General features: G+C 39.4%; 1 protein-coding gene across 1 annotated transcript; it reads left to right on the top strand.

The window, feature by feature from the left end:
* Positions 1-48: 48 nt before the first annotated feature.
* nmnat2 (nicotinamide nucleotide adenylyltransferase 2) lies at positions 49-24,176 on the top strand. Its single transcript, XM_023819078.2, has 11 exons — positions 49-291; positions 8,772-8,860; positions 12,642-12,709; positions 15,599-15,677; positions 18,224-18,347; positions 18,744-18,824; positions 20,523-20,567; positions 20,799-20,875; positions 21,168-21,269; positions 22,526-22,593; positions 22,679-24,176. Exons 1-11 carry the CDS (start codon positions 207-209, stop codon positions 22,779-22,781), a joined length of 921 nt encoding a protein of 306 aa, XP_023674846.1. The 5' UTR covers positions 49-206; the 3' UTR covers positions 22,782-24,176.
* The last annotated feature ends 292 nt before the right edge of the window (positions 24,177-24,468 follow it).

Here is a 24,468-nt window from a genome sequence, read left to right as displayed (position 1 = left end):
TATTAATAACGACATGGAAGAAGCTCGAAGCGCTCTGCGCCTTTAAATATGAATGGACGTGGGAGCGGTGACGCGCTTCGCCTAGGTAGGGTGACGGTGCAGCAGCCAGCGTGAGCCTCGCCTATTATTGTGATAGCAAAAAAAGACAACAAAACATCGTTTGTGCAGTGTGGAAGAAAAAGGGCTAAAAAAGAAAGCCAGTCATCATGACCGAGGCTTCTAAAACACATGTCATCTTATTGTCCTGTGGCAGCTTTAACCCCATCACCAAAGGACATATTTATATGTTCGGTAAGATTGTCATTTTCCCTTTGTATCACGTGAGGTTTCATTGAAAATCTAGGCTTCGATCGTTCTTTTTGTGTCCTTTAATAACATGTGTTTTGATGTGTGTGCGTATATTGCGGTATGATGGTGATACATGCGCTTTTTTAATCCCCCGCTTGTCAGTCGCTGTCTTGGCGTAGTGGTACTGAAACTGAACGCGCCATTACGGACGTAACCATTCTCTGAATAACTAAATATTAATAATAAATGTATTATCTGTGGCGCACTGTATCCGTTATTTAAATGACGGTTTGTTCCCATGTTGGCCTTGAAATTGAAATATAAATAATTACATATGTAGCTTCTGTTGTATACGTACTAAATCTCTGTTGCACATAATATATTTGTATTTAGAAATCAGTGCGTACAAATTAAGGAAGTGCATATAAAATAAACAAAAAGCAGAAGGAGAACCACATTCCATTTTTGTTGTTGTTTGTTGTTATTCTTTTGGCTAGTTTCCATAGTGCTACATAAAATATTTGTTCATTCAATATTATCATGTGAAAAAATTGTATCATCATATAATTCTATTAATTGCCATTGTTTAATAGCAGTCAGGTCATATGTCTATTGATAATACATTGCAGTTTCAATAGATCCTTAATGTAAATCCTTAAATCCTGTTCTTAAGAGTAGAATATATTCTGCAATTATGAGTGACAAGTGATTTCCCATTACTGAAAACGCAAGAATTATTAGAAATGGGATTTAAATATCCAGCCTTTTGAACAGGTCCTGATGATGCTCAGTGTGGTAACCTTGAGGGGCTTTATGAAGTTCTGAAACCCTTTGAAGAAACTCCTCTCCTTAGTCATCCTGTATCCAGGTTGATTGGTATCAGGTGAACAGGTAAATGCTGGGGGTGAAATGTGCATGTTTTGGGAAGACAAGCTGGACCTCCCAGATGAGATGAAGTGTCCTGGTGACAGAGATGCCTGGATAGCAGAGTGGTCAAACTGAGAAATGAGCAGAGTCTGGGCCACCAACTGGTTCATTCGACCGTTAAACAGACAGTGGTAGGTCTTGTCCACATTTTACACAAGGTATCTGCAGTACTGGGTCACAGATGCGGATGTGCCAGCAGAGGCTAAATTTGACTTCAAGAAAAACCAAGGTTTTATTTGCGCTGTCCGGGGAAATGGTACATTTATTTTGAGTAGCTGCCCAGTATTTCTTATAATAAACACTATTTTGGTCCGCTATTATATGAACAGATGGTTATAGAGGGAAAATCCTGGACAAATGTGTACATATTTATTTATGTAAATTTGTTTTAGTACAATGAATAGTCATTGTTTCTGTTAGTAATTGGAAAGTAGGTGTCATTTGAAAGCAAAGACTGACTGACTGACTGACAGAACAAAACCTTGCAGATAAAAGATTTTAATGTGTTGTTTCTGTTTTAAGATTCCAATGAATAGGGCAAGTTATGATAGTGCTTAGTTTGAGTCACCAAATGAGAATCTGACTATCTCTGGAAATGCTGAGATATGCTAAATTATCTGTGTGTAATTTTATGCCGTCTGTCCATGTATGTGTGTGTGGGCGCGCGCTTTTGTGTTGTTGTGGCTGTTTCCTCAAACCCTCCGAAAAACAACTAATTACAGTGGTACCTCGGTTCTCGAACTCATTAGAACTCGAATTTCTTAAAAGTCGAACCAACCAGTTAAAAAAATGACCTAGAACTTGATCTGAATCTCAGAAGTCGAACAATGAATGACGATCTGAGATAACTTGTACGCGCGGGGAAATGAGTCACGCCGCACGTCTCTAAGCAGAAACAAAGGGTAAGGCTTCAGTCTCAGCCTTTCATTCGCTGTTATAGCATCCTGCATGTTTACACATTTCTTATTAATTATTTTAATATTAATAATAAACCATTAATACATTTAATTATAATATTGCTGTGCCAAGCAGGGATGGAACGGAGACAAAGGCACAGACGTCGGGGTATCGGGGAATACGGGGTTTAATTACAGGTAAGACATGCAAAACGCAGACGGACAATACAATGACCGGACTGGGGAAACAAACTGAAACGCGGACTAAATTCAGAGGACTAATGACAACAACCAGAAACAGCTGATCACACGGGGATTCCACGCGGGGTTAACGAGGGGGCGTGGCACACGGAAGGAGCGGACAATCGGGGCAGGACACATTGTTTCTTTACACATTGTTTGGATACATTTATTTTCTTACTTTGCAAATTATTGTTTTGATAAATGTGCTTAGATGTGCTTAGTATAGTATATGCTCTTGTTTTATCCGGTTCATTTTGTGTTTAAATGCTAAGGAAAACACATTTAGGTGCAATTTTTGGGGACCGGGAAACAATTACTTGGTTTTCCATAATTTCTTATGGGGAAAATTTGATCAGAACTTGAACTTTTTAGGATTCGATCCGGAGTTCTGAACGGATTAAATTCGAGTTCCGAGGTACCACTGTACATTCTTGCATACATCTGAACTGGGGTAAAAAATGTAACATAATTGTGGTATTGATGGTGCATATTACTGAAATTCTCTGCCAATGTTGGTGCTAAAATTAGTGACCATCGGACATTTCAGGGTTTGAATGACATTCTTTGTAGACAAGTTGATAAATCACCAACAAACAAAAATTCTTCAGTCAGAGGTCTGCAACGAGAAACTGATGCTTTTAATATTCCCACTATTAAGAGTAAAAACTTTCACATTATAAGTTTCTCTTCCTGCTAATTGCAGTTCTACTACACAGAAGCATAATGGACTTGCAATGAGAACAAATTAGTTCCTATCATTTTTATTAGTATACTCCAAATAAACATGGAATAAAGGCTGCAAGGAAGTGGAGACGCTTTCCACACTGAATACGTGGAGGAGAATCCCAAGTGGTAATACTGTCAGCTACCCGATGACATTGCTTGTACTGAGTTGCTGAGTTATAAGGGCAATATTATGAGTGTCTTTAAGGGGTCTATGAGGGTCCTGGCTGTAGTGCCCATGGGCCTCATTATTACGGTATGAGAGCTCAGCAGAGTCACCCTGGGATGGCTGTAAATAAGAAAACCTAAATCTGTGGGTGATCTTGTGCTCACTGAACAGTGAAAACGGCAAATAAATAACCTAAAGGGTAACCTTTTATAGAATTTTTCTGAAAATTATTCTTTAGAAAGAGGCTTTCTGGCAGTTCACATCTGATGACTTATTTATGAAGTCTGATATAATCTGTTGATATATGGATAGATCATATATGAATCCAGTCCCTTTTGGTTTTGAGGTCAAAAAAGTTTATGTTGAACTATGCTAGTTTTAGACTGTTTGTAAATTGTTTATAATGTATCTCTTCAGGTAGGAGGCCTATTTTTCTAGAAAACTTAAGAAATTTGTTCAGCTGTGTGAGTGGTTTCCTTTGTTGACTGACTATCCATGTTTGGTTAGCTTTCCAACATCTTTAGTAATATCCAGTCCATATCGATCTTAATGATTATGTAAAAATACAAGGGATTATGAATAACCATGTTTAAAATATTTTTTGTTGATACTTGACCTGAATACATGAGAAATTTTGATGGTATTTTATTGGAATAGTTTGCCTATGGGTGAGAATAAAGATTGCATTGTTGAATTAGTTGTAGGTATATGAAAATGAAAATATGTAGGAAATGTTAGTGGATAGAACAAATAAAGGTTACACACGTCCATAAAATGTAGGAACTCATTAGGTTTTTTATGCATAGTAAATATTATTGTAAATCGAGATTTATAAATTATTATAATAATATTCTGAATTGCTACAACCTCAGGGTAGCAGTCAGTGATGATTATTTTGCTAAACAGAAAGCATAGCTAAGGAATTTTAGTAAATTTGATGGATATGAATGATGGATAAGGAAATTCCTTAGGCACCATGTTATGGAATGTATAAAGTTTAAATGGAGGCTAACGTTGCTGAACCTATTCCTTACATTTTGATCAGGGTGCAGCCCAAAACATTTATACAGTATAAGACCAACTAATGCATAAACACAAAGTTTAATGGAGAATAAATGACAAAACACGTTAGTCAATATTAGAGTTAATGAGTTCTGATTGTTGAAAGTAAACCACATGTAGGTAACTATGTGGTGATCATCTGAATGGAAAGCAGGTTGATGTTATTCTCCCAGTTGAGTCTAGTCAAAGAAGCATGGGGAGGGGCATGTGTGTTTCTTAGTAATGGGTGAGTTTAACATTCCCACGAGGTGCACAAGATGGCGATGTCTACCAGGGGGTTTAGAAACCCTATTTTTAGTCTGGCACTCCTGTTCCTCTGGCTTGTTAGTTTTGTTGTGAGTCTTCTGTATGTGTATGTTCCCTTCAAGCATGCCTAATGTACCCATGACTTAAATACCTCCCCTCTACCAGCGTGAGAGAGTGTCTGCCCTCTCCTTTCAGCTCAAAGGCCCATATGGACTGTTCATGGTGTTTTTTAAAGCTTACAAATGATTAAAAATATATAACTGTGAAGGATGTCCACTGGGTAACTATGAGTAGTACATAGACAAAATGATTCATTAAGGTTCTTACAACAAAGATGAATTAAGTGAGTAAACAGGAACAAACATTCCTATTAGGGTTTTTAGTGGTGAGTCCCACAATTCTGGGTTGGTTTGGTTATTTAAATAACTAATTTCTAATCCAAGACAACTGGATCCAACTTACTTGTGTATTTCTGCGCCCTCCTTACAATTGGTCCTCGCCAATTTGATGCCCTGGGGGAGCATTACAGCCGGCGCCCCCCATCCGAGGCAAAGTGAAATTGGCTGGGAAATTGGTGCCCCCCCAGAAGTTGGTGCTCCCCCAGAAGTTGGTGCCCTTGAAGCCCGCCTATGTCACCTAGAGGACTGACCAACAAAAGTTTGTCAGAATGGGCTGCTTCAAATGAGCTTAGCTACTCCTCAGAAATGCGGAATGTTGCGTATTCATGTAGGAATGTGTATGCGAATGAACATCCAAGTATAGGAACAGGGATGCCTGGGCTTTTGTGATAGAGTGATGAATGCAGTAGTGTGAACTTTTCAAAGCTTGTGCGTTTGGTGGCTTCCGCTTTCCTCAGTGGTGCACTGGAGGGTTTCTAGTCATGTTTAAGCTGACGGCAGATCCTCAAAACTGGGGGACTGTGGGGGTTCTACAGTGCATGCTAATTTAGAATTTATAGGGATTCCTTGGGTAAATTAAAATGTTGGTTTAAAAAAAATTCCCCTTAATGAATCCATCCAAGACACACTGAGGTGAAGCGATGATAAGGCAAGCAAAATAGGAAGGTATGCCAAGATGCCAGGGGGCAACATAGAAGCCAGGACTCATGGAGAAAATCGACAGATGACAGAGAAACAGGGGATGAAGCCAGAGAGAGAAAGGGTGGTGGGTGGGGCCTGTGTAACTCAGCAGATAGCTACAGTGCGGTCAGTGACGTGCCAGGCAGGGCCAGTGGGAGCGGGGGTGGGGCCTATGTAACTCAGCAGATAGCTACAGTGCGGTCAGTGACGTGCCAGGCAGGGCCAGTGGGAGCGGGGGTGGGGCCTGTGTAACTCAGCAGATAGCTACAGTGCGGTCAGTGACGTGCCAGGCAGGGCCAGTGGGAGCGGGGGTGGGGCCTGTGTAACTCAGCAGATAGCTACAGTGCGGTCAGTGACGTGCCAGGCAGGGCCAGTGGGAGCGGGGGTGGGGCCTGTGTAACTCAGCAGATAGCTACAGTGCGGTCAGTGACGTGCCAGGCAGGGCCAGTGGGAGCGGGGGTGGGGCCTGTGTAACTCAGCAGATAGCTACAGTGCGGTCAGTGACGTGCCAGGCAGGGCCAGTGGGGAGAGAGGAGAGCAGCGGCATCCACTTCAAGGCTTGAGGTGGCAGAAAATAAGAAACACCACTGGAGAAGTAGCTGGAAGAACAAGGAGCACAGGAAACAGGAAGTAACAGATACTGGACAGAAGTCGTATGACTGATATCATCATCTGAAGTGAATGCAGAAATGGTGCCAACAGACAGTGTGTGCTGAAGAGAGGGGGGGCAATGCGTGAGTGCTGAGAGCCGCTGAAGGCTTCCTCACCTCAATGTGGTCGGTGTCATATAAATGAAGGCCTTTTACCTGAATTTAATTTAACATCCCCCTCCCCAATGTCAAACATAAACAGGCCTATTGCTCAAAAGGCATCTTAAGAATCCTCAATTTTATAAATTAAGATTTGAAATTGAGATGCCAGTTGATATGGTTTGTATTTGAATTCATGCATGATTGAAGATGCATCTCCACAGAGCTGAAATCTGTCCCTCTGCTTCTGTTGGTTCTGTTGTTTGAGGAAAAACATCTATAAGTATAGAAACTGTGATCGTGTCACGAGTGTTTGCTGCTGGACATCTACAACCTGGCTGGAATCGATATTTGGTTATTTAAGTTGGCCTCTTTACAGAGTTTCATTAGGCAGCTGACAAGCTTGGTAGTGACTGTATGTTACATTTCTGGGTCAACACAGCAATAATAAATACTTAGACATAAGGCACTTCACAAAGAGTTGAGTAAAACTACCAATCTCCTGCGAAACACTCATTGAACAATAGCTTTCGGATTTTGCCCCCAATATATAACTAATATTATGATTAAACGTGGTTGTGAAAGAATGCTATGTAAAATAAATAAAATAAAAATGAGATTCTGAATTAATGGTGATCAGGAAAGTTGAGGCTGTCTGTTACAAAGAAAGCATGTTGCTGTAATGGCTGTAAAAAATGTCAAATGCCATGTCACATTGAATAGAGCTTACATTCCCGCAAGAAGGCTTCACCTAAGATGTAATTTACATACACTATGCTTGATATTGGTTTGAGAAAATCTTGAGGAATAAAATATGTAAAAACGCTGTTTTTAATCACATGTGGGGTCCATATCTGCCATTCATATATTTGAAATATTTTTGGATGTGGAGACGCCTGCAGTTCAAGTATTCAATATGTGCATTGATTTCTTAATTCTGCCTTACCAGGCATTGCCGACATTTGTGTAAAATTGCAGTACCTGCTGTCACAGAGAGACATGCACCCCCAGGCAGGTACAATACAAGGCAGACTACTCTGCTCTATGTTACGTTTGTGTTTTCTTTCTTTCTGTATATCAGAATGTGTCAGGTGAACTTTCATGTTGTTTTTAATCTTCACTGTACTTCATGCTTGTACAAACATGCCCTTAAAAAAAGTTAAGACTGTGCAATCTACAGACTTTCATTAAAATGTTTGTTTTTTTAAATGTATTTTTAGATTGAGTGAAAATGAACACTTTAATTCTGTCTCAGCTGTTTAGAGGGCCCAAATGTGTCTTGCTATGTGTCGGGTTTTTCCCTCTGGGCTCTGAAATGCAGAGATGAAATGCCAAAAGTGGAAGAGTCAGAATCAGTCTCAGGAGAACTTCGAGTTATTCTGAAATGCCCAGCAGTATATTCCATATGTAAAGCTGAATGAAGGAATGAGTACATGCTGACTCAGTGAGAGTATGACATTAAGAGTATGACATTCAGAGTATGATATTTAGAGTATGATATTCAGAGTATAACATTTAGAGTATAATCAGGAAAAACAAACACACATTGCAGATTAGCAGCATGATCTATACTGATTTAGCCTTATATAATAAACAACCAAAGTGCCATGTGATTTTTACAAATCTAAGAAGTAAAAAACTATCTACTGGCTGATTTAGCTACTATTTATGCTTGCATTTTAGCTGGCTGGTTTCTGAACCCATTTTGAAGTTCAGGATATGCCTACATAAAGTTGAAAATGGTTGTGCTGAAGATTTTTAAGGTCAATTGGAGCTTCTCTTGGTTGTTTGTTCACAGCTCATTATCAGATATGCTTTCAAAATGTAATAAATACCAACACAAATATTCAGTGGTCACGTGGTAAACGATCTGTAGCTTATATACTAAACAGTAGGTGAATAGCATCTATCCATCTTGATTCACAGTTATTAATGCATGTGAAGGGTCTGGATGGAATGTCTTCAAAATTTGTGCCCTGTGCTGCCTGTTCTAGGCTCCGGACCCTAAATCCCTGTGACGCTGTACTTTCTGAGTTGTGGATCACTGGCAGAACATTTTTACAGACATGTAATTTCCCTAAACCAGGAAAAATCTGCCTGCATAATTTTTGCAGCAAATCAGGATGACTTGAAATACTGAACAATAGCCAATTAGTATCATAGAGTACATATTTTAATGATCCTTTTTTGTGTAGAATTCTTTATTGAAACAGTATCATATGTCATATATCTGTTAGACAATTATCATTTTAGTTTAAAATGTATATATATTTTTTTCCTGACAAATAATCCAATTAAGGCGGCAAGCACAAAACCTTTGTGATTCAAGCATATTAAGTAGCTCAGAATTAACACAAGGCAATTATGGGTCTTTGTCTTTTTTGTACAGAAAAAGCCAGAGAATATCTGCACAAGACAGGCCGTTTCATCGTCATCGGTGGTATCATCTCCCCAGTCCATGACACTTATGGAAAACCGGTAAGATAGTTCAGTGTGATTTGATGTGTGTAAGACTGTGGTAACTTACTGAAATATTACTATATGAAGGGCGGCTTAAAACATTCATTTCTCTTTTTGGCTTGGAGTTTGCAGGAGGCTTTGGTTGTATTGGGTTGAAGTCTTTGGTTGATAAACGTAGAACTTTGCCGTCAATAACATCAGGAATTAAGACACTTAGGAAAGTTGAATCTGTCTGAATGAAGTGGCAGGAATGGATTTACTGCCACTGCTAATCCAGACAGGAAGGTATTCTGGCTGTATTGATGGGTATCTGTCACTGCTAAATATTTCTGGCTACCTGTATGAGGAAACGTCCTGCGTATTTGTTACTGAAAATACTTCTGAAACAAACAAAACCTTAAATTGATTCCTTAACATGGTGGAGATCAACTTCTGGAATTGGTGTCTGATACACATGTCTTGATTTTGTACTTAGTTGGAAATTATTTACAGAATAACAACCTAGTGAGAATGCTAATTTGAGGAGTTATGTCCTCATGGATATCAGGGCTTAAATCCTGAATTAAAAAACGATTAAGAATTGTACAAAGGAACCTAAGAATGTATCTGTAATTTTACACTCTTCTGTCTGATCACAATACATCTATAGGGCACAATAATGTGACACATGAAAAATAAATAATATTTATATACATTTTATGCAGTAGGCAACAACATTTCAAATAACTCTAAACCATGTGATCATGAATGGATGAATGAATGAATGAATGAATGAATGAATATGTTTATATAGCCTATTTTGCATCTCCTTTTACAAGCAATAGATACAGTGGTGATCAGAATTAGAGAACAAGACACATTTTTGTAATATACAGTCACAGCTTATCCAAATTCAAAGTTATTCTAACATGAATAGAACAGAAGTTTGAAGAAGGCATGCAATCAAAATTAAAACTTTTTTTATAGAAGAAGCTTGCAAATGAATTCTGTCAACTTTTTCTGATGGTTAGTACTTTTAGAAATTCGTAAGCACAGAAGCCCTTGCTTTAAAAGATTGGCACATCAGCGCCCACAGGACGTAACCAATTTCTCAAACTTCTCTGACTTGTTCCACTCGTCTGCCAGTTTTTTTCCACAATTCAGTAACTGTAGCGGGTTTGTTTGCCATTGTCTTGTAGCCAATTATCTTCCAGAGATTCTTGATAGGGTTCAGATCAGGACATTGGGCTGGCCATTTCTTCACCTGGATGTTGTCAGCTTTGAGGAATATCCGTTTTGCAGTGTGGTAAGGGCATTGCCTTGTGTAAAAATGACTGGCTGACTGGGTGATGCTCATAGGGAAGGAACTGCATGTTGCTGAAGGAGGTTCTGATACTCATTAGAATTCATCTTACCATGTAACAGTATGAGAGGCCTGACTCCTGACTCAGAGAACATACCCCACCCATAACACTTACCCCTCCCAACTTTTCTGACTTCTTCACACACTGGTGGAGTCTTTCCTTAATTCAACGCCACAAATAATATTTCCCATATGAACCAACTAAATTAAACTTGCTTTCATCATTGAAATTAACTTGGGGAAATTAACTCCTCTGTCAGCATAACATGCTCCTCATCAAAGGGCTCGTCTCACCTTTTCATTCTTCTTGCTGGTGAGTGGCTTAGTCACCGCGGAGTGGGCTTTCAGTCCATATTGTCCCAGACAACGAGAGCCTATCTAGACAAGTTCTTGCCCTGCCTAGAACTAATTTGGCGAGCAGTTCCAGCTGTGGATTCGATCCCCCATGAGAGTCTCCCTATCATCCTGTTTACTCGTGCACTCGTCATATGTGAGCAACCAGCCTTTTCCAGGACTTGAATGACTTAATTTTATTGTACAGCTTTAGTATTTGAGAAATGAAGCTCTTGAAACAACTGCAGTGGCTAAGAGGGTCATCCCATCAGCCTTCATTTGAGCAACCTGATGTCACAGGGTTTCGGTCACCTTGGAGAGGTCCACCATCCTGCGAAACTCCTACCAATGTTGCCAAATAGACTGGGGTTGCCAGATATTTCAAGATATTTCAGATTAGAATGAAAAACTGTCAAGTATAACAAATTTTTCTCTAATTTTGATTGCATGCCTTCTTCAAATTTCTTGTTTAAACCATTTGTTTTGTGACGTGGCATGTCTTTCACTGATAAAATATGATGAAAATATCTATTTATGTTAGAATAACTTTGAATTCGAATAAACTGTGACTTTGTATATTACAAAAGTGTCTTGTTCACTAATTTTGATCACCACTGCAGGTAATGTTGTCTGTTAAAAATGCCTTTAAAACAGTGCAGTACAGCATATAATTTCCACTATTTTGCTCACACATACACTGCTCAAAAAAATTAAATGAACACTTTTTAATCAGAGTATAGCATAATTTGGCTACGGTCAGTGTCGCTATTGGAAGCATGAGGCGATACCTGGACCCTACAGAAGTTGCACAGGTAGTCCAACTCTTCCAGGATGGTGCATCAATACGTGCCATTGCCAGAAGGTTTGCTGTGTCTGCCAGCCCAGTCTCAAGGGCATGGAGGAGATTCCAGGAGATAGGCAGTTAGTCTAGGAGAGCTGGACAGGGCCATAGAAGGTCCTTAACCCATCAGCAGGGCTGGTATCTGCTCCCTTGTGTAAGGAGGAACAGGATGAGCACTACCAGAGCTCTACAAAATTACCTCCAGCAGGCCTCTGGTATGAATGTCTCTGACCAGAGACAGACTTCATGAGGGTGGTCTGAGGGCCCAACGTCCTCTAGTGGGCCCTGTGCTCACTGCCCAGCACTGTGGAGCTCGATTTAACCTTCCAAAAGGATGCCACCTCGTTTGTTAGAAATGAAAATTATCGAACTACAGAGGGCAGAATTCAAAGTTACCCTGAAAATCAAAGTGAAAAAATCCAGAAAATGGACTAGCCTGCTGCATCACCCAGCCCATATCAGTATAGATATCCAGCATTATTTGTTCCCCATTGACATCTGACGTGTTTTCAAAGTGTTTCTTAAATTTTTCTGAGCAGTGTATTTGTAAAGTCAGTTTCTGTGTCACAGGGCAGAGATACCGGGCAGAAATCTTTACAATCTAATGTGGGTTTAGCAGGCAAAAGCCCTTTTAATGTGTGTTTACAAATGCACAAATGAAAAAAACTACTCTAAACACAATTAAAGCATTCTTGTCACACTTCCTCAGTTGAGGAGTAGGAAATATTTCTCAAATAAACAGCACACTGGCAGTGGTCATTATTGTATAATGAAAGGTAAATACCCAAATTATTAAGTTGAATAAGAATAATAACCATCATAATCACAAAAAAACAATACATTAGGACACCAAGCTTTAGGACAGATAGAGAGAAACACAAGAATGTTTAGTTTGCATGAGCTTAGCTGTGCACGCGGTGGATAATAATATAAATATTAATTATCTGCCCAACCCTAGCGCCAGGGTGCTCGTGCTCCTCACAGCGTGATCAGATGCAAACATCAATGCTAGTCAAGTGGTGCTAAAAAAGAAAGGGGTAGAAAGAAAAGTTTGTTTATTAAACTGCTCACTGCAAAGTCTGTGGATATCTTGAGTAACCAGGTCATGATTTCTGGTTAGATACATTGCTGTTGAATTTTTCAAACGTATTTTTCTGGTGCATTGGTCGGCTCTAGGCTGTCCATTCTTAAAAGGTCTTCATGTGATTGCTTGTAATTGTGTTCATTGCTTTGATGTGATAGGATGCGATGTGCTATCATGCATAACCCCTGTGTACTTTCAGGGTTTGGTATCCAGCCGGCACCGTCTCACTATGTGTCAGCTAGCTGTTGAGTCATCTGACTGGATAAGGTGAGTGCCAGTGTGGAGCTCATTAATTCATGTTTACTTATTCAACGGTCATTTTTAATTAAACCCCACCATCCCCCCCCAAAAGAATCAACCAATCAAAAATCAGCTGCATTAAGCAATCTTTGTACTTTAATAATTCTATTTGTTTGAATGTGTGTGTAAATGGTGTGTGTGTCTGTGTGTGCCTTGTGATGGGTTGACGCCTCATCCTGAGTTATTCCCTGCCATATCTTCTGGGATAGGCTCCACACCCTATGACCCTGCCTAGGACAAGCGGGCACAGGAAATACTTAGATGGGTTAAGTTATTCTGCTGGAAGTGATATGCCTGTAATTCTAGAACTTCAAGACAACTTTTGTGACGTTCCTCTGTCGCAATGGGTGATATTGGTTTGGGGAACATGACTAGCTGACCTACCTAGATGATTAAGCATCACAACCCAGTCTCTAGGATGATGACCAGATGGCCCTGAGTGGGAGGTAGAACAAAAAGGATGGTTAGCTATTTCAATCTGCATGTTGTTAAAATTCTGCAGAAGACACAGTATTATTATAGCATAGCCAGTGAAATCCTGCGGCCATTTTCACATAAATATGTGCATGTGGAGGATGACTACTATCCAAACAGAATGGACCTGGGCTGATAGGAAAATCAGGGAAAATGCCGGAGAGCAGAATTCAGAAGACAGTCAAAACAGTGAAACTACAGTGGTGAAAAAAGTGTGAAATGTTCCAAACTTAATAGGTGGGTAACAGTACATTTTTCTTCAGAACCAAACAAGTGAACATGAAATGATTCAAGTATACCTCAGCCAACCTCAGGATGTAACCATGGACAGACTCTGCCAATCAATTACTGAGCCACAAAAGCATGAACTGTTAGGGTCCTGTGTTTCCCCATAGTTCCTAGTAACTAAGGATTACTGTAGTCTTTGGTGCTGGTTTTAACCACCCTACAATTCTGTTTATGTTGGTTTAAAAAATAATATTATACTTGTCAAAGTGTTTCAGCTTAGTATTTTGAAAACCTCTCCATTTCATATTTTATTACCCCAGTATTTACAGATTTGGGCATTTGAATCCCACCCTTGCTCTGAGTTTGGTGTCCATCTTCTCCCCCTGTCTTGGATATACATTTTCTTGTGAGCTTACTTGTCCGTGTATATAGGATTTGAATAGTCACTTTTTCTAATATGTAATAAACATCATTTTGTTATTTTGAAGGACAGTGGGCATTTTTAGATACAACCTGTAAAGATCTTTATATCTAAAGTATTGTCCATCCATCCATCCATCCATCATCTTCCGCTGGATCCGAGGTCAGGTCGCGGGGGCAGCAGTCTCAGCAGGGAAACCCAGACTTCCCTCTTCCCAGCCACTTCATCCAGCTCCTCTGGGGGAATCCCGAGGCATTCCCAGGCCAGCCGAGAGACATTGTCTCTCCAGCGTGTCCTGGGTCTTCCCTGGGGTCTCCTCCCAGTGGGACATGCCCAGAACACCTCACCAGGGAGGCGTCCAGGAGGCATCCTAAGCAGATGCCCGAGCCACCTCATCTGGCTCCTCTCAATGCGGAGGAGCAGCGGCTCTACTCTGAGTCCCTCCCAACTGACCAAGCTCCTCACCCTATCTCTAATGGAGAGCCCAGCCACCCTGCGGAGAAAACTCATTTCGGCCGCTTGCACTCGCGATCTCGTTCTTTCGGTCACTACCCACAGCTCGTGACCATAGGTGAGGGTAGGAACGTAGATCAACTGGTAAATCGAGAGCTTTGCCTTTTGGCTCAGCTCCTTCTTCACCACGACAGACCGATGCAGCGCCCGCATCACTGCGGACGCCGCACCAATCCGCCTGTCGATCTCCCGCTCCATCCTTCCCTCACTTGTGAACAAGACCCCGAGATACTTAAACTCCTCCATTTGGGGAAGGACCTCCTCCCCGACTCGGAGAGAGCATTCTACCCTTTTCCGGCTGAGGACCATGGTCTCGGATTTGGAGGTGCTGATTTTCATCCCAGCCACTTCACACTCGGCTGCGAACTGTCCCAGTGAGAGCCGAAGGCCACGGTCTGATGAGGCCAACAGAACCACATCATCTGCAAAAAGCAGAGACCTAATCCTGAGGTCACCAAACCGGACACCCTCAACGCCCTGGCTGCGCCTAGAAATTCAGTCCATAAAAGTTATGAACAGAATCGGTGACAAAGGGCAGCCCTGGTGGAGTCCAACTCTCACCGGGAACGAGTCCGACTTACTGCCGACAATGCGGACCAAGCTCTGGCACCGGTTGTATAGGGACCGAACAGCCCTTATAAGGCAGCCCGGTACCCCATACTCCCGGAGCACCCCCCACAGGACTCCCAGAGGGACGCGGTCGTGTAGACTGGTTGGGCAAACTCCCACGCACCCTCCAGGACCCTGCCGAGAGTATAGAGCTGGTCCACTGTTCCACGGCCAGGGCGAAAACCACACTGCTCCTCCTGAATCCGAGGTTCGACTATCCGACGGACCCTTCTCTCCAGCACCCCCTAATAGACCTTTAGACCTCTAAAGTATTGTCTCTTTGATTATTCCACGGCAATAAATATGGAAGTATTTCTTCAATATGTTGTAGTTGTAGGCAGCCATAATGGATTAAATGGTTCCAGCAGAAAGCGAGTGGACACACATCTCATTTCACCACACATAAGTTGCATAGTCCAACTGTGAAAAATGGCATTGGTTTTGAGACATTTCTTGTGTTATTCTGCATGAATTTGTGTGAATGTTTTCAAACATACCCGTCCTCATTATAAACTTTGCCTTTGTATGTGTGGTTTTCAGTAGAATAGAATAGAATAGTTTGTTGTGTTAGATAAAGTTTAGATAATATTAAAATATTGTTTTTCCTATAGGGTAGACCCATGGGAGTGCTACCAGGACTCCTGGAAAACCACATGCTGTGTGCTGGAACATCACCGTGACCTCATGAAGGTAAACATCACTGTGACCTCATTACGCCAAGCACAGAAATAACCTCGGTGACACAGTTACCAATGGCTCTCTGCATAGTTTTGTTGAGATTTAATCAGGTGCCTTTGGGATCGTAAGGCAAAACCTAAGGAGAGGTTTATGCTCATTAGTGAGGAATCCTTTTAATCTTGAATTTTGTCTGATTTTTTCTGACATGATTGAGCAGGAACTGCTACCAATGAGTATAAGCTGTAAACTTCCTGGGGCTTTTGAGATGATCACTACATGCTCTCCAACCTGACCTTTACTTAGACTGATTGAATCAGTTTGGAGAGCACCATCATTATATTTTTGTGACAGTCAGTGGTACCTGTTTTCTTTGTCTCTATGGTTCAGAATTGAGACTGTGATCCCTGAGCAGTATATTTCTCTCTTTTTGATATTATTTTGCATTGAAAATTATCAGGTTGTCAATCTGTAATGATATATTGGTTAACATACTGATATTTCCAGTCAATATTTAAATTGATCAATATTCCAAGTAAACAGAACCAGAGCTAAAAACGCAACTACTAAAATAACAGTGGCTTCATTGTACGAGCAGCTGTTTTCCGTGTTGGAGAGAGATTTCATCGGCTCATGTACCACCTAAAAGAGGTCCAGATATCTTTATAATTCAAATAAATAAATGTGTAATCTCATTCCAAAAAATTTTGCTGTCAAGTGCAGCCAGTTTCACCTCCAGCAACCCCCTCCCCCCAGGTCTATTATCTGCCCCTCCCAGCTGATTATTGGTATTGATGATATTAGACAGAAATATAGCGGTTATTGGTCAGAATGTCCACGTCGATGCACCATTAACAATATGAACCTTTTTGAAATGGGACTTCTCACATCAGCTTTGCAGAGCATAAAGGTCACATGGCTGATGTTCAACAACTCATTTTCAAATGCAAGAAATGCTAACCAGGGGCCTGCATCACAAAGCGAGAGTTATTGGATTTCAGGCAGTCTGGGCTAAATGTCAAAGAAAATGTCCACTTAAACTGGGATACCCCTCCTCAGCTGTTTATTATAACACCTATTTTTCTATCGCCTCTTCCTGTCATTTAGTATAATGCAGGTATTTTGATTGACACTGATTTTTAGCAAATTTCTTTCAAATTGGTGTTTTTTTCTTTGAACGTGACAGGGGAATATGGGTTCTAGATGCAAAACACAATTTGAGTTTAAAGATATTGATAAAAGGAACTGAATGTATTTAAATGTATTACTTCAGTCTGTCAAATTCACCAAATTGTTCTGCATTAAAGTGGTCTGAAATTGAACATATTTAATTGTTTTACCCTGCAGAGGCTGTTACCTTCTAGAGATTTGGAGTTTAAGTGAAACACGATGTTTGAGCTGGGGTGTGCAAATGCTCATGCATGACAAATAAACCTACATTTCCAGGTTGACGTCTTTGCAAAAGAGTACAACATTTTGACACACAAATTAACATGAAACAATTTGTTGTAAATTGTAAATAAAATATACGGATAGTGTTAAAGATAATATTTTGGTTGTTATTTTAGCTTTGCTTCTCACCATAAGTCATTTTGATGGTCTGTTTCTTGACTCATGGGATATTCGACTGGCTTAAGCATACATCACATGTTTTTCAAATTCAAATAATCAAAAATGTATGTTTGAAGCTCAGCATAAATTAGCATGGCATTCTGAGGACACAGCCAGGTACATGTTCTGCTTGCTGGTGAGTGTCCCATCTCTAGGATGCAGAGAAATTCTATTTGGTGTTCAGTAGATCACCGTCTGGGTTCTTTCAGACAGGTTGGGAAATATACTTTTCGGTATGACTGACTATCCATTGGCATCTTTTGAGGTCTTTATGCCGATTATATATGCCAACAGCTAATCTCTCCTTTATTTTGATCACCTAGAGATGGTTTGAGGTCTGGATGGTTCAGTCCTGCACTGTCAATACAAGTGGTCAAAATTTGAGGGAGTATCTATCCATCTCTAACAAAAGGCAATACCGGATTGAGCAAGAACTGCAAGCAACATGTATAAGTTGTAAACCATCTATCTAGCAAAAACTGAAGCTCGTACATCCAAATGAGGGTGTCTCTGTTGGCCTATTACACTCTAGCAGATCAGTACTCCACTTTCTGGGTTACCTTTCAAAATCTTCTTTTCCAACCTTGAGGGATGTCCTTCACCTTGCAAACATCTGATGTAATAGAAACTGTCATTTTGCTTTAATGACTGTTTGTAAGCACTTGGAGAGCTCTGGAGTATGTCTGCTGGGTGCAAATTCCTCTTTGATAATCGATTAATCTCCTGCTGTTGTAAATGTCTGTTCCTTGATAATAGCTGAATCTCCTGCTCTGTTCTAAAAATCAGCAGAGTCTTTCCTAGGTTTATCACAAATCTTTCAGTGCTGTGTAAAGCTTAGCAGTGACCTTGCTATTCATGTTGAATGACTTTCATGCTTTCATGCTTCTTTGTTGTGCCTTTGTTCCCAGTATTTTATCTTTCATATTTGCTGCATGTGTTTTCCTTCCCAGAGGGTGACAGGATGTATTCTTTCCAATGTCAATTCTCCATCCACAACACCTGTGATTGGTCAGCCACAGAACGAGACCAGTCCCATCTACCAGAACTCCAAGCCAAACAACAAGCCTACAGCTCGTAAATGGCTTTCTGTTTCTTGTTCAGAATTTCTTCATTTGTGTTCTGGCTTAAAAAGACCGTTGAGATTTTTATCAAGTTGAAGTTTTTGTAGTTTGATAAAAGGAGAGGGGTATGTTTAATTATTGTCTTTTTAGTTTTGTTATGTTTATTGTAAATTGATAAGCAATAATAGTTGGCATGGTGGCTTAGTGTTGGCATGATGGCAGGGTACTGCTGCCCTGCCTCCAGCATCCTGTCCACAGTGTCAGGCAGCCTTATGCCCACCACCCAGACCAGGATAAGTCAGTGGAAGATGGATAATAAGATTAACAGAATCATCAGGCCAATATATGGTATCACTGGTGATGTAATAATGCAAACACAGCTTATGTGCTCCTTCTCTTTTCCTTGTAGTAAAGTTTTGGGGAAAGATGAGTGAAAGCCTAGGAAGAATCTGCTGCGTCCGTCCTCACAATGAGCGTTTCTCCTTTGTAGGTAAGTACATGTGTTTAGATATTAGACACATGTGTGACGATAACCAAAGCTCTTTTTAAAATGCCTTTTTTTGAAAATATCCTTATTGTGGTTTGAACTTTGACTCTTAAACAAGTGCAGCTCACATTCAAAAACAAAACAGAACAAAACAAAATAAAAGGGCCACATAATCTTCCATTGCCTCACACAGGATGAAAGGAATGACAAGTGCAAAATTATTACAAGTCATATATGGGGGGCCTCAGTCCCCCAGTTATCAGTAATTTCAGTTATCAGCAGTGCAACAACTTATATTCAGTAAAAGAGATAGGGGCGGGGGGGGGGGGTCAATGAAAATCACTGTATCATACCATTGCAGTCGAGTAACCCTTTCATTACAGTATTCGTGACCAATATATCTAACAAATGGCGTCTAGATCCTGTAAAGTTCACCCTTTCTACATTTAGACCTGTAGGTCAAACACTCCAGCAGTATAGCATTAAACACTCTCCTCTGCCATCCCCAGAGTGTAGCTGGTTCATCATCTATCCATGTAAGTAGAGTACTTTTCCAGGCCGTAAATGTCAACAAACTGAAAAGCTTCTTTTCATGAGAACCTTTAACATAAAGACTAGGTAAGCCAAGAAGTAAACTGAGATTCAGCATAAACCTGAACACTGAAGATCAAATTGAGTTTGTCGACAATCTTACTCCAGTGTTCTTCAATATAGATACAGGTCCACACACAGTGTTTCTAAAATGTTTTGAACAGATTAGAGTTATTTAGGATAATTTGTATATTGTCTTGCAATTATACAATTTTTTCACTTGTGATTTAGCTCTATGCTGCTTGTGGTGGCATTTGCTTTATAAGACTATAAATCTAAGTAGAGATCACAACTCATTTCGGATGGTTGCCAGGTAATTAAAAGACTCCAGTAGCCAGGTTTGTTTTTGCTACAATCAGAGGGCTGTGAAGAATGGATTAATGACCAAGATAATGTGTGACAGCTGTTAAAGGTTAACGTGAACTTTTGGAATGAAATATGCTGTAGACAAGGGCACAGACCGAGGAGGCAAAGGCAGGACTCGAGGTGTCGGGAAAATACGGGGTTTAATCGAAGGAAAGACACGATCAGGAGACAACTACAGCACATGACGTCAATGACCGGACTGAGGAAACATACTCGAAAGCGTACTTAAATACATCAGACTAAGTAACAACAAGAAATAGCTGGTAACATGGGGATTCCACATGAGGTAGCGAGGGGGCGTGGCACACGGGAGGATTGGATGAGCAGGGCATGACAGATATATTACTTAATAAGAGAGTAAATCTCAGAATTTGAATTTATTGGATCTGCTATGATACGTATTATGATGTCATCCACATTGGTGTGACTGGCCTTCTTTAGAAAAGGCTAGACTGAGTAAACAGAATGTGCCAAGTAGCAATATAGGGAATAACAGGGTAATAATAGGGTAAACTCTTTAGCCTACATCAGCTACAACAGGGCAGGTGATTTTCTAGCAAAGTGACTAGTTTCCCATTGTATATCCATTCATTTGAATATCATTGTGTAGCATTCCAGAACAATTTAAACCTTTTAAAATCGCTCATAAAATCAGAATTTTTTTGTTTGCAAATGCAGGCACATGAAGTTGTTCATTCAGTGAAGAACTAACATGTTTTTTTCTTTCTATGAATTATTTTTAAGATGAGAATGCCAACCTTGGCACTGCAGTTCGTTATGAAGAAATTGGTGAGTTCTTCAAATCATTAACCATGGATTTTGTGTCAAATATTACACAGATTTGTCTACTTTGGTTAAATTTCTTCTTTTTTTATATATTAATGATGCTTGTTAACTGAAGTTGAGATACTATTTACTGGGTATTGAAGAGAGTTGAATATTTGCTTATTCATTGCTTGCAATCAAATATATAGCCTCTGTGGATAGTCATTCGACTGGAAATTCCTGTTTGTTGTGCAGAACTGCGAATCCTGCTGCTTTGCGGGAGTGACCTGCTGGAGTCCTTCTGTATCCCTGGGCTGTGGGACAGCAGTGATGTGAGATTTTGTAGCTTATTGCATAGAAATTGTGAAAATAAAACAAAAACTAGGTCTTGTGTTTGAAAAGACCAATACATAGCGGCTCTAAATATATAATGACAAATAAGCATAATATTAAATCCTTTTCAAGATTGGGAGAAAAATAACATATAAAACTGACATTAAAATGTATTTGGTATAATCTCAGTATTCAAACAGTAATTCATTGGTGTAATAGAGTGTAATAATGATCATGTGAAAATAAGTATGAAAATGAATGAATGCCGCCCTGCTTTCTCTCGCTTTTCAGATGGACGTTATTGTGGGGGATTTTGGCATCGTTGTCGTGCCCCGTAACGGCACTGATACAGAAAGCATTATGAACCATTCTCCTGTGCTGCGCAAGTACAAGGTCAATTTCACCAAAAACCTCTTAAATTAACTTTTTCAATTGTAGGTGAACTTTAATTCAGTGTTTCAGGACAGTAAACTTGCTAGTTAAAAATGTCTGTTCAGCATTGTTGTTCTTAACACTGAAATTCACACCATCAAACAAATATTTCTTACATCCTTCTGTTTTGATGTGAATTCTGTAACCATGGTAACTCAGGGACCTTCTTTATATAAAAACAGGTGAATGTCAAAATTCAAAGTTAAATATTTGGATGCAAAGTATAATCTACAAATTTGCTGACTTTAAAATGTATGCAGACCTGAACAAACATCAGACCATTTGACTGCGTAGCTAAATTATTCAAGTGGGTCATATTCAAAGCATTTCAAGTGTGTAGCAGCTATACAACAAATCCACCAGTTCAATTTTTTAGCAAACAGTAGTATGCATTGTTGTAATAATTAATTGGTTCCCGGCCACAAAAAATTACACCTAAATATGTTTTTTTTTTTAGCATTTAAACACAAAATGAACAGGATAAAACAAGAGCATATACTGTACTAAACACATCTAAGCACATTTATCAAAACAGTAATTTGTAAGAAAATAAATGTATCCAAACAATGTGTAAAATGTGTAAAAAAAATTAAAAACCAATGTGTCCTGCCCCGATTGTCCACTCCTTCCGTGTGCCACGCCCCCTCCCCGTGTGATCATCTGTTTCTGGTTGTTGTCATTAGTCCTATGTATTTAGTCCACGTTTCAGTTTGTTTCCCCAGTCCTTTTACTGTATTATCCGTCTGCATTTTGCCTGCCTTACCTGTAATTAAACCCCGTATTGTTCGACTTCTGACATTCAGATCAACTTCTAGGTCATTTTTTTTCTAACTGCTTAGTTCGACTTTTAAGAAATTTGAGTTCTAATGAGTTCAAGAACTGAGGTACCACTGTATTTGGAATTTTGGGAATTCAGGACATCCTGAAATGATTTAAATTCATATAGATTTACTGTTATGTTGTTCTTAGCTAAAACAACATTAATCAAGTACTTGTGATGAACAAGTACATCGATTACATTCCTGAGAGGAAGGTGCTATACATATTTTTTTAATCACAAAGAAAAATCTTTTATTGCATTTTATACAGAACTGTTTCATTGCTGGAACTGATTTATTAGCATATTGTTAAGTTGATGACTCTTGGCCTTTTATTTTTATAATTATTTATTACAATTTATTTATTTACTTATTACTATTATTATTGTTTTTTTACAGGATAATATCATCGTGGTCAAAGATGACATCAACCACCCAATGTCTGTTGTCAGTTCTACAAAGTGCAGGTTAGTCAAAAAAGTTAAACACATGCGAATAAATGCATTTCTACAAAATCACAGTGAAGCTTGAAACGTTCATCTGTTTGTACAGATTAGCTCTTCAGCATGGAGACGGACATGTGTTGGACTACCTGAGTCAGCCAGTCATCGACTACATTCTAAAGTGCCAGCTCTACATCAACACTTCTGGATAGAACACCCCCTGCTGGAGCTGGGGTTCAATTGCCATAAATTCCTCTTCCGTCTGTTTTATTGTGCATAAGTTCCTCTATCCTCTGCTTTTCTGTGTGCAAGTCCAGTCAATGTCTATGAACTTGTGGACTCTTACCAATGTTTTTTTTTTCTCCTCATCTGTGCAGGAAGGCATGTATTGCAGTTGTGAGGCAGTAAATGAGGAATGAAGTTTTTAACATGCATGTAAAAAATGCAGAGGAGAGAACAGCATTACCTTTAGTGATAAATTGTTGACCACTGTCACTGTTAAATATGGTCTCTCCTGCAATTGCATGCTTGGACACCTTCATTTGGCATGTACCTTTACTTGTAAAGTAGAATATAGTCTTTAGTGATTCTATTAGCATTGAACTGCTACAAAGTTAGTCTGTGCTCCAGAAGAACATATATCTTAAGTTCACCGTTAACTTTGTGTAGTGTGTGGCATGCCTGTCTTTTTTCCTTACGAATCCAAGGCATATTTTATGTAGGTATTAATCAATTTTTATTACAGATCTCTGAATAAGAATGTACGTTTAAGAGCAAAAGTGTGGTCTCAGTTTATAGAGTGCCTTTTGTCATTATGAGTATTTATTGATTTTATTTAGAAGTAACACAACACAGTCACATGGATTGCTGTCAAAAGTCCCCATACTTTTTGAAATGTGCGATGCAGCTATTTTTTTTTTTTTGCTGAGTTCAAATCAAATATTGCTTTGAAACTTCATGCCCATCAGGGGCAAAGCTGTACAAAGGTAGCTTAATCCAAAAGCATTTTAAACTCTGTCCTCCATTTTCAGTGGTGTTGATCAGCGAGATCCTATGCTAGCCAGTGCCACTTTATTTGGGCTCATTTTCAAACACTTTATATCTTAAGTCAAACAGAACAATTATTTACATTTCATTATTTTGCAGTTAAAACAAGGCTTCTTTTAATTTTTCAATACTGAATAGTGCATGGATGTTTGGCACATATTCATCTGTTTGCCATTCATCATAGATCAGAGCGGACTAAATGCAAGCTTTGTTGATCTGCACAGTGTTTGAACAAAAAAACCCATAGTTTTCAGTAAAAACGTTATATACTGTATATGTTTAAATATATATTGTTTGTTTGGCTGGAAAAAAAAATTGACATAAGCATTGAATGAACAGCTTGGAAAGCAAGTATGGACCCTTGGGCATCCATGTTATTTCTAGTAGACATTTGATTCAGTTTCAGATGAATCCATTGACAACACCCATGTGTGTATTGGTATCAATTCCATGGCAGTTGTTTTTAAATGTGTCATGCAGAATTACATTGATTTTTAAAGTTCACCTTTAGCGAGTAAAACGTTAAGTAAAAAATATAATAAAGCATATTACAAACAAAAGCCATTTGCTTTAGGGTGAAGATGGTGTTTGATTTTAAAATCTTGTGTATTTTGATACTTTTATGGGCTGGGAAAAAAAACTTTATGGGAAAGGTTTGTGGGTTCATGACCCACCTGTGCTACTGAACGTTAACTTGATGCTTCAAAGTCTGGAGAATTTCAGAATCGATCACTTTTACCTAGTGAGTTGCTAAGTAACTAAGAATTCTGTAATATAAAATAACTAAAATGAGGCCTATAGACAGGTTCTCTTCTCAATGATTATTTTCACGACCATGTGTACTATTAACTA

The sequence above is a fragment of the Paramormyrops kingsleyae genome, chromosome 21, assembly GCF_048594095.1.
Source record: "Paramormyrops kingsleyae isolate MSU_618 chromosome 21, PKINGS_0.4, whole genome shotgun sequence".
Classification (NCBI taxonomy): Eukaryota; Metazoa; Chordata; class Actinopteri; order Osteoglossiformes; family Mormyridae; genus Paramormyrops; species Paramormyrops kingsleyae.
The sequence above is the reverse complement of the archived record's forward strand: the minus strand, read 5'-3'. Positions and strand labels throughout refer to the sequence as shown.

Excerpts from the sequence above, each read along its gene's own strand:
- nmnat2 (XM_023819078.2), top strand. The coding sequence starts at position 207 with ATGACCGAGGCTTCTAAAACACATGTCATCTTATTGTCCTGTGGCAGC. Across the intron at positions 15,678-18,223 it reads ATCACCGTGACCTCATGAAG|AGGGTGACAGGATGTATTCT; the intron begins GTAAACATCACT and ends TTTCCTTCCCAG. Across the intron at positions 18,348-18,743 it reads AAACAACAAGCCTACAGCTC|TAAAGTTTTGGGGAAAGATG; the intron begins GTAAATGGCTTT and ends TTTTCCTTGTAG.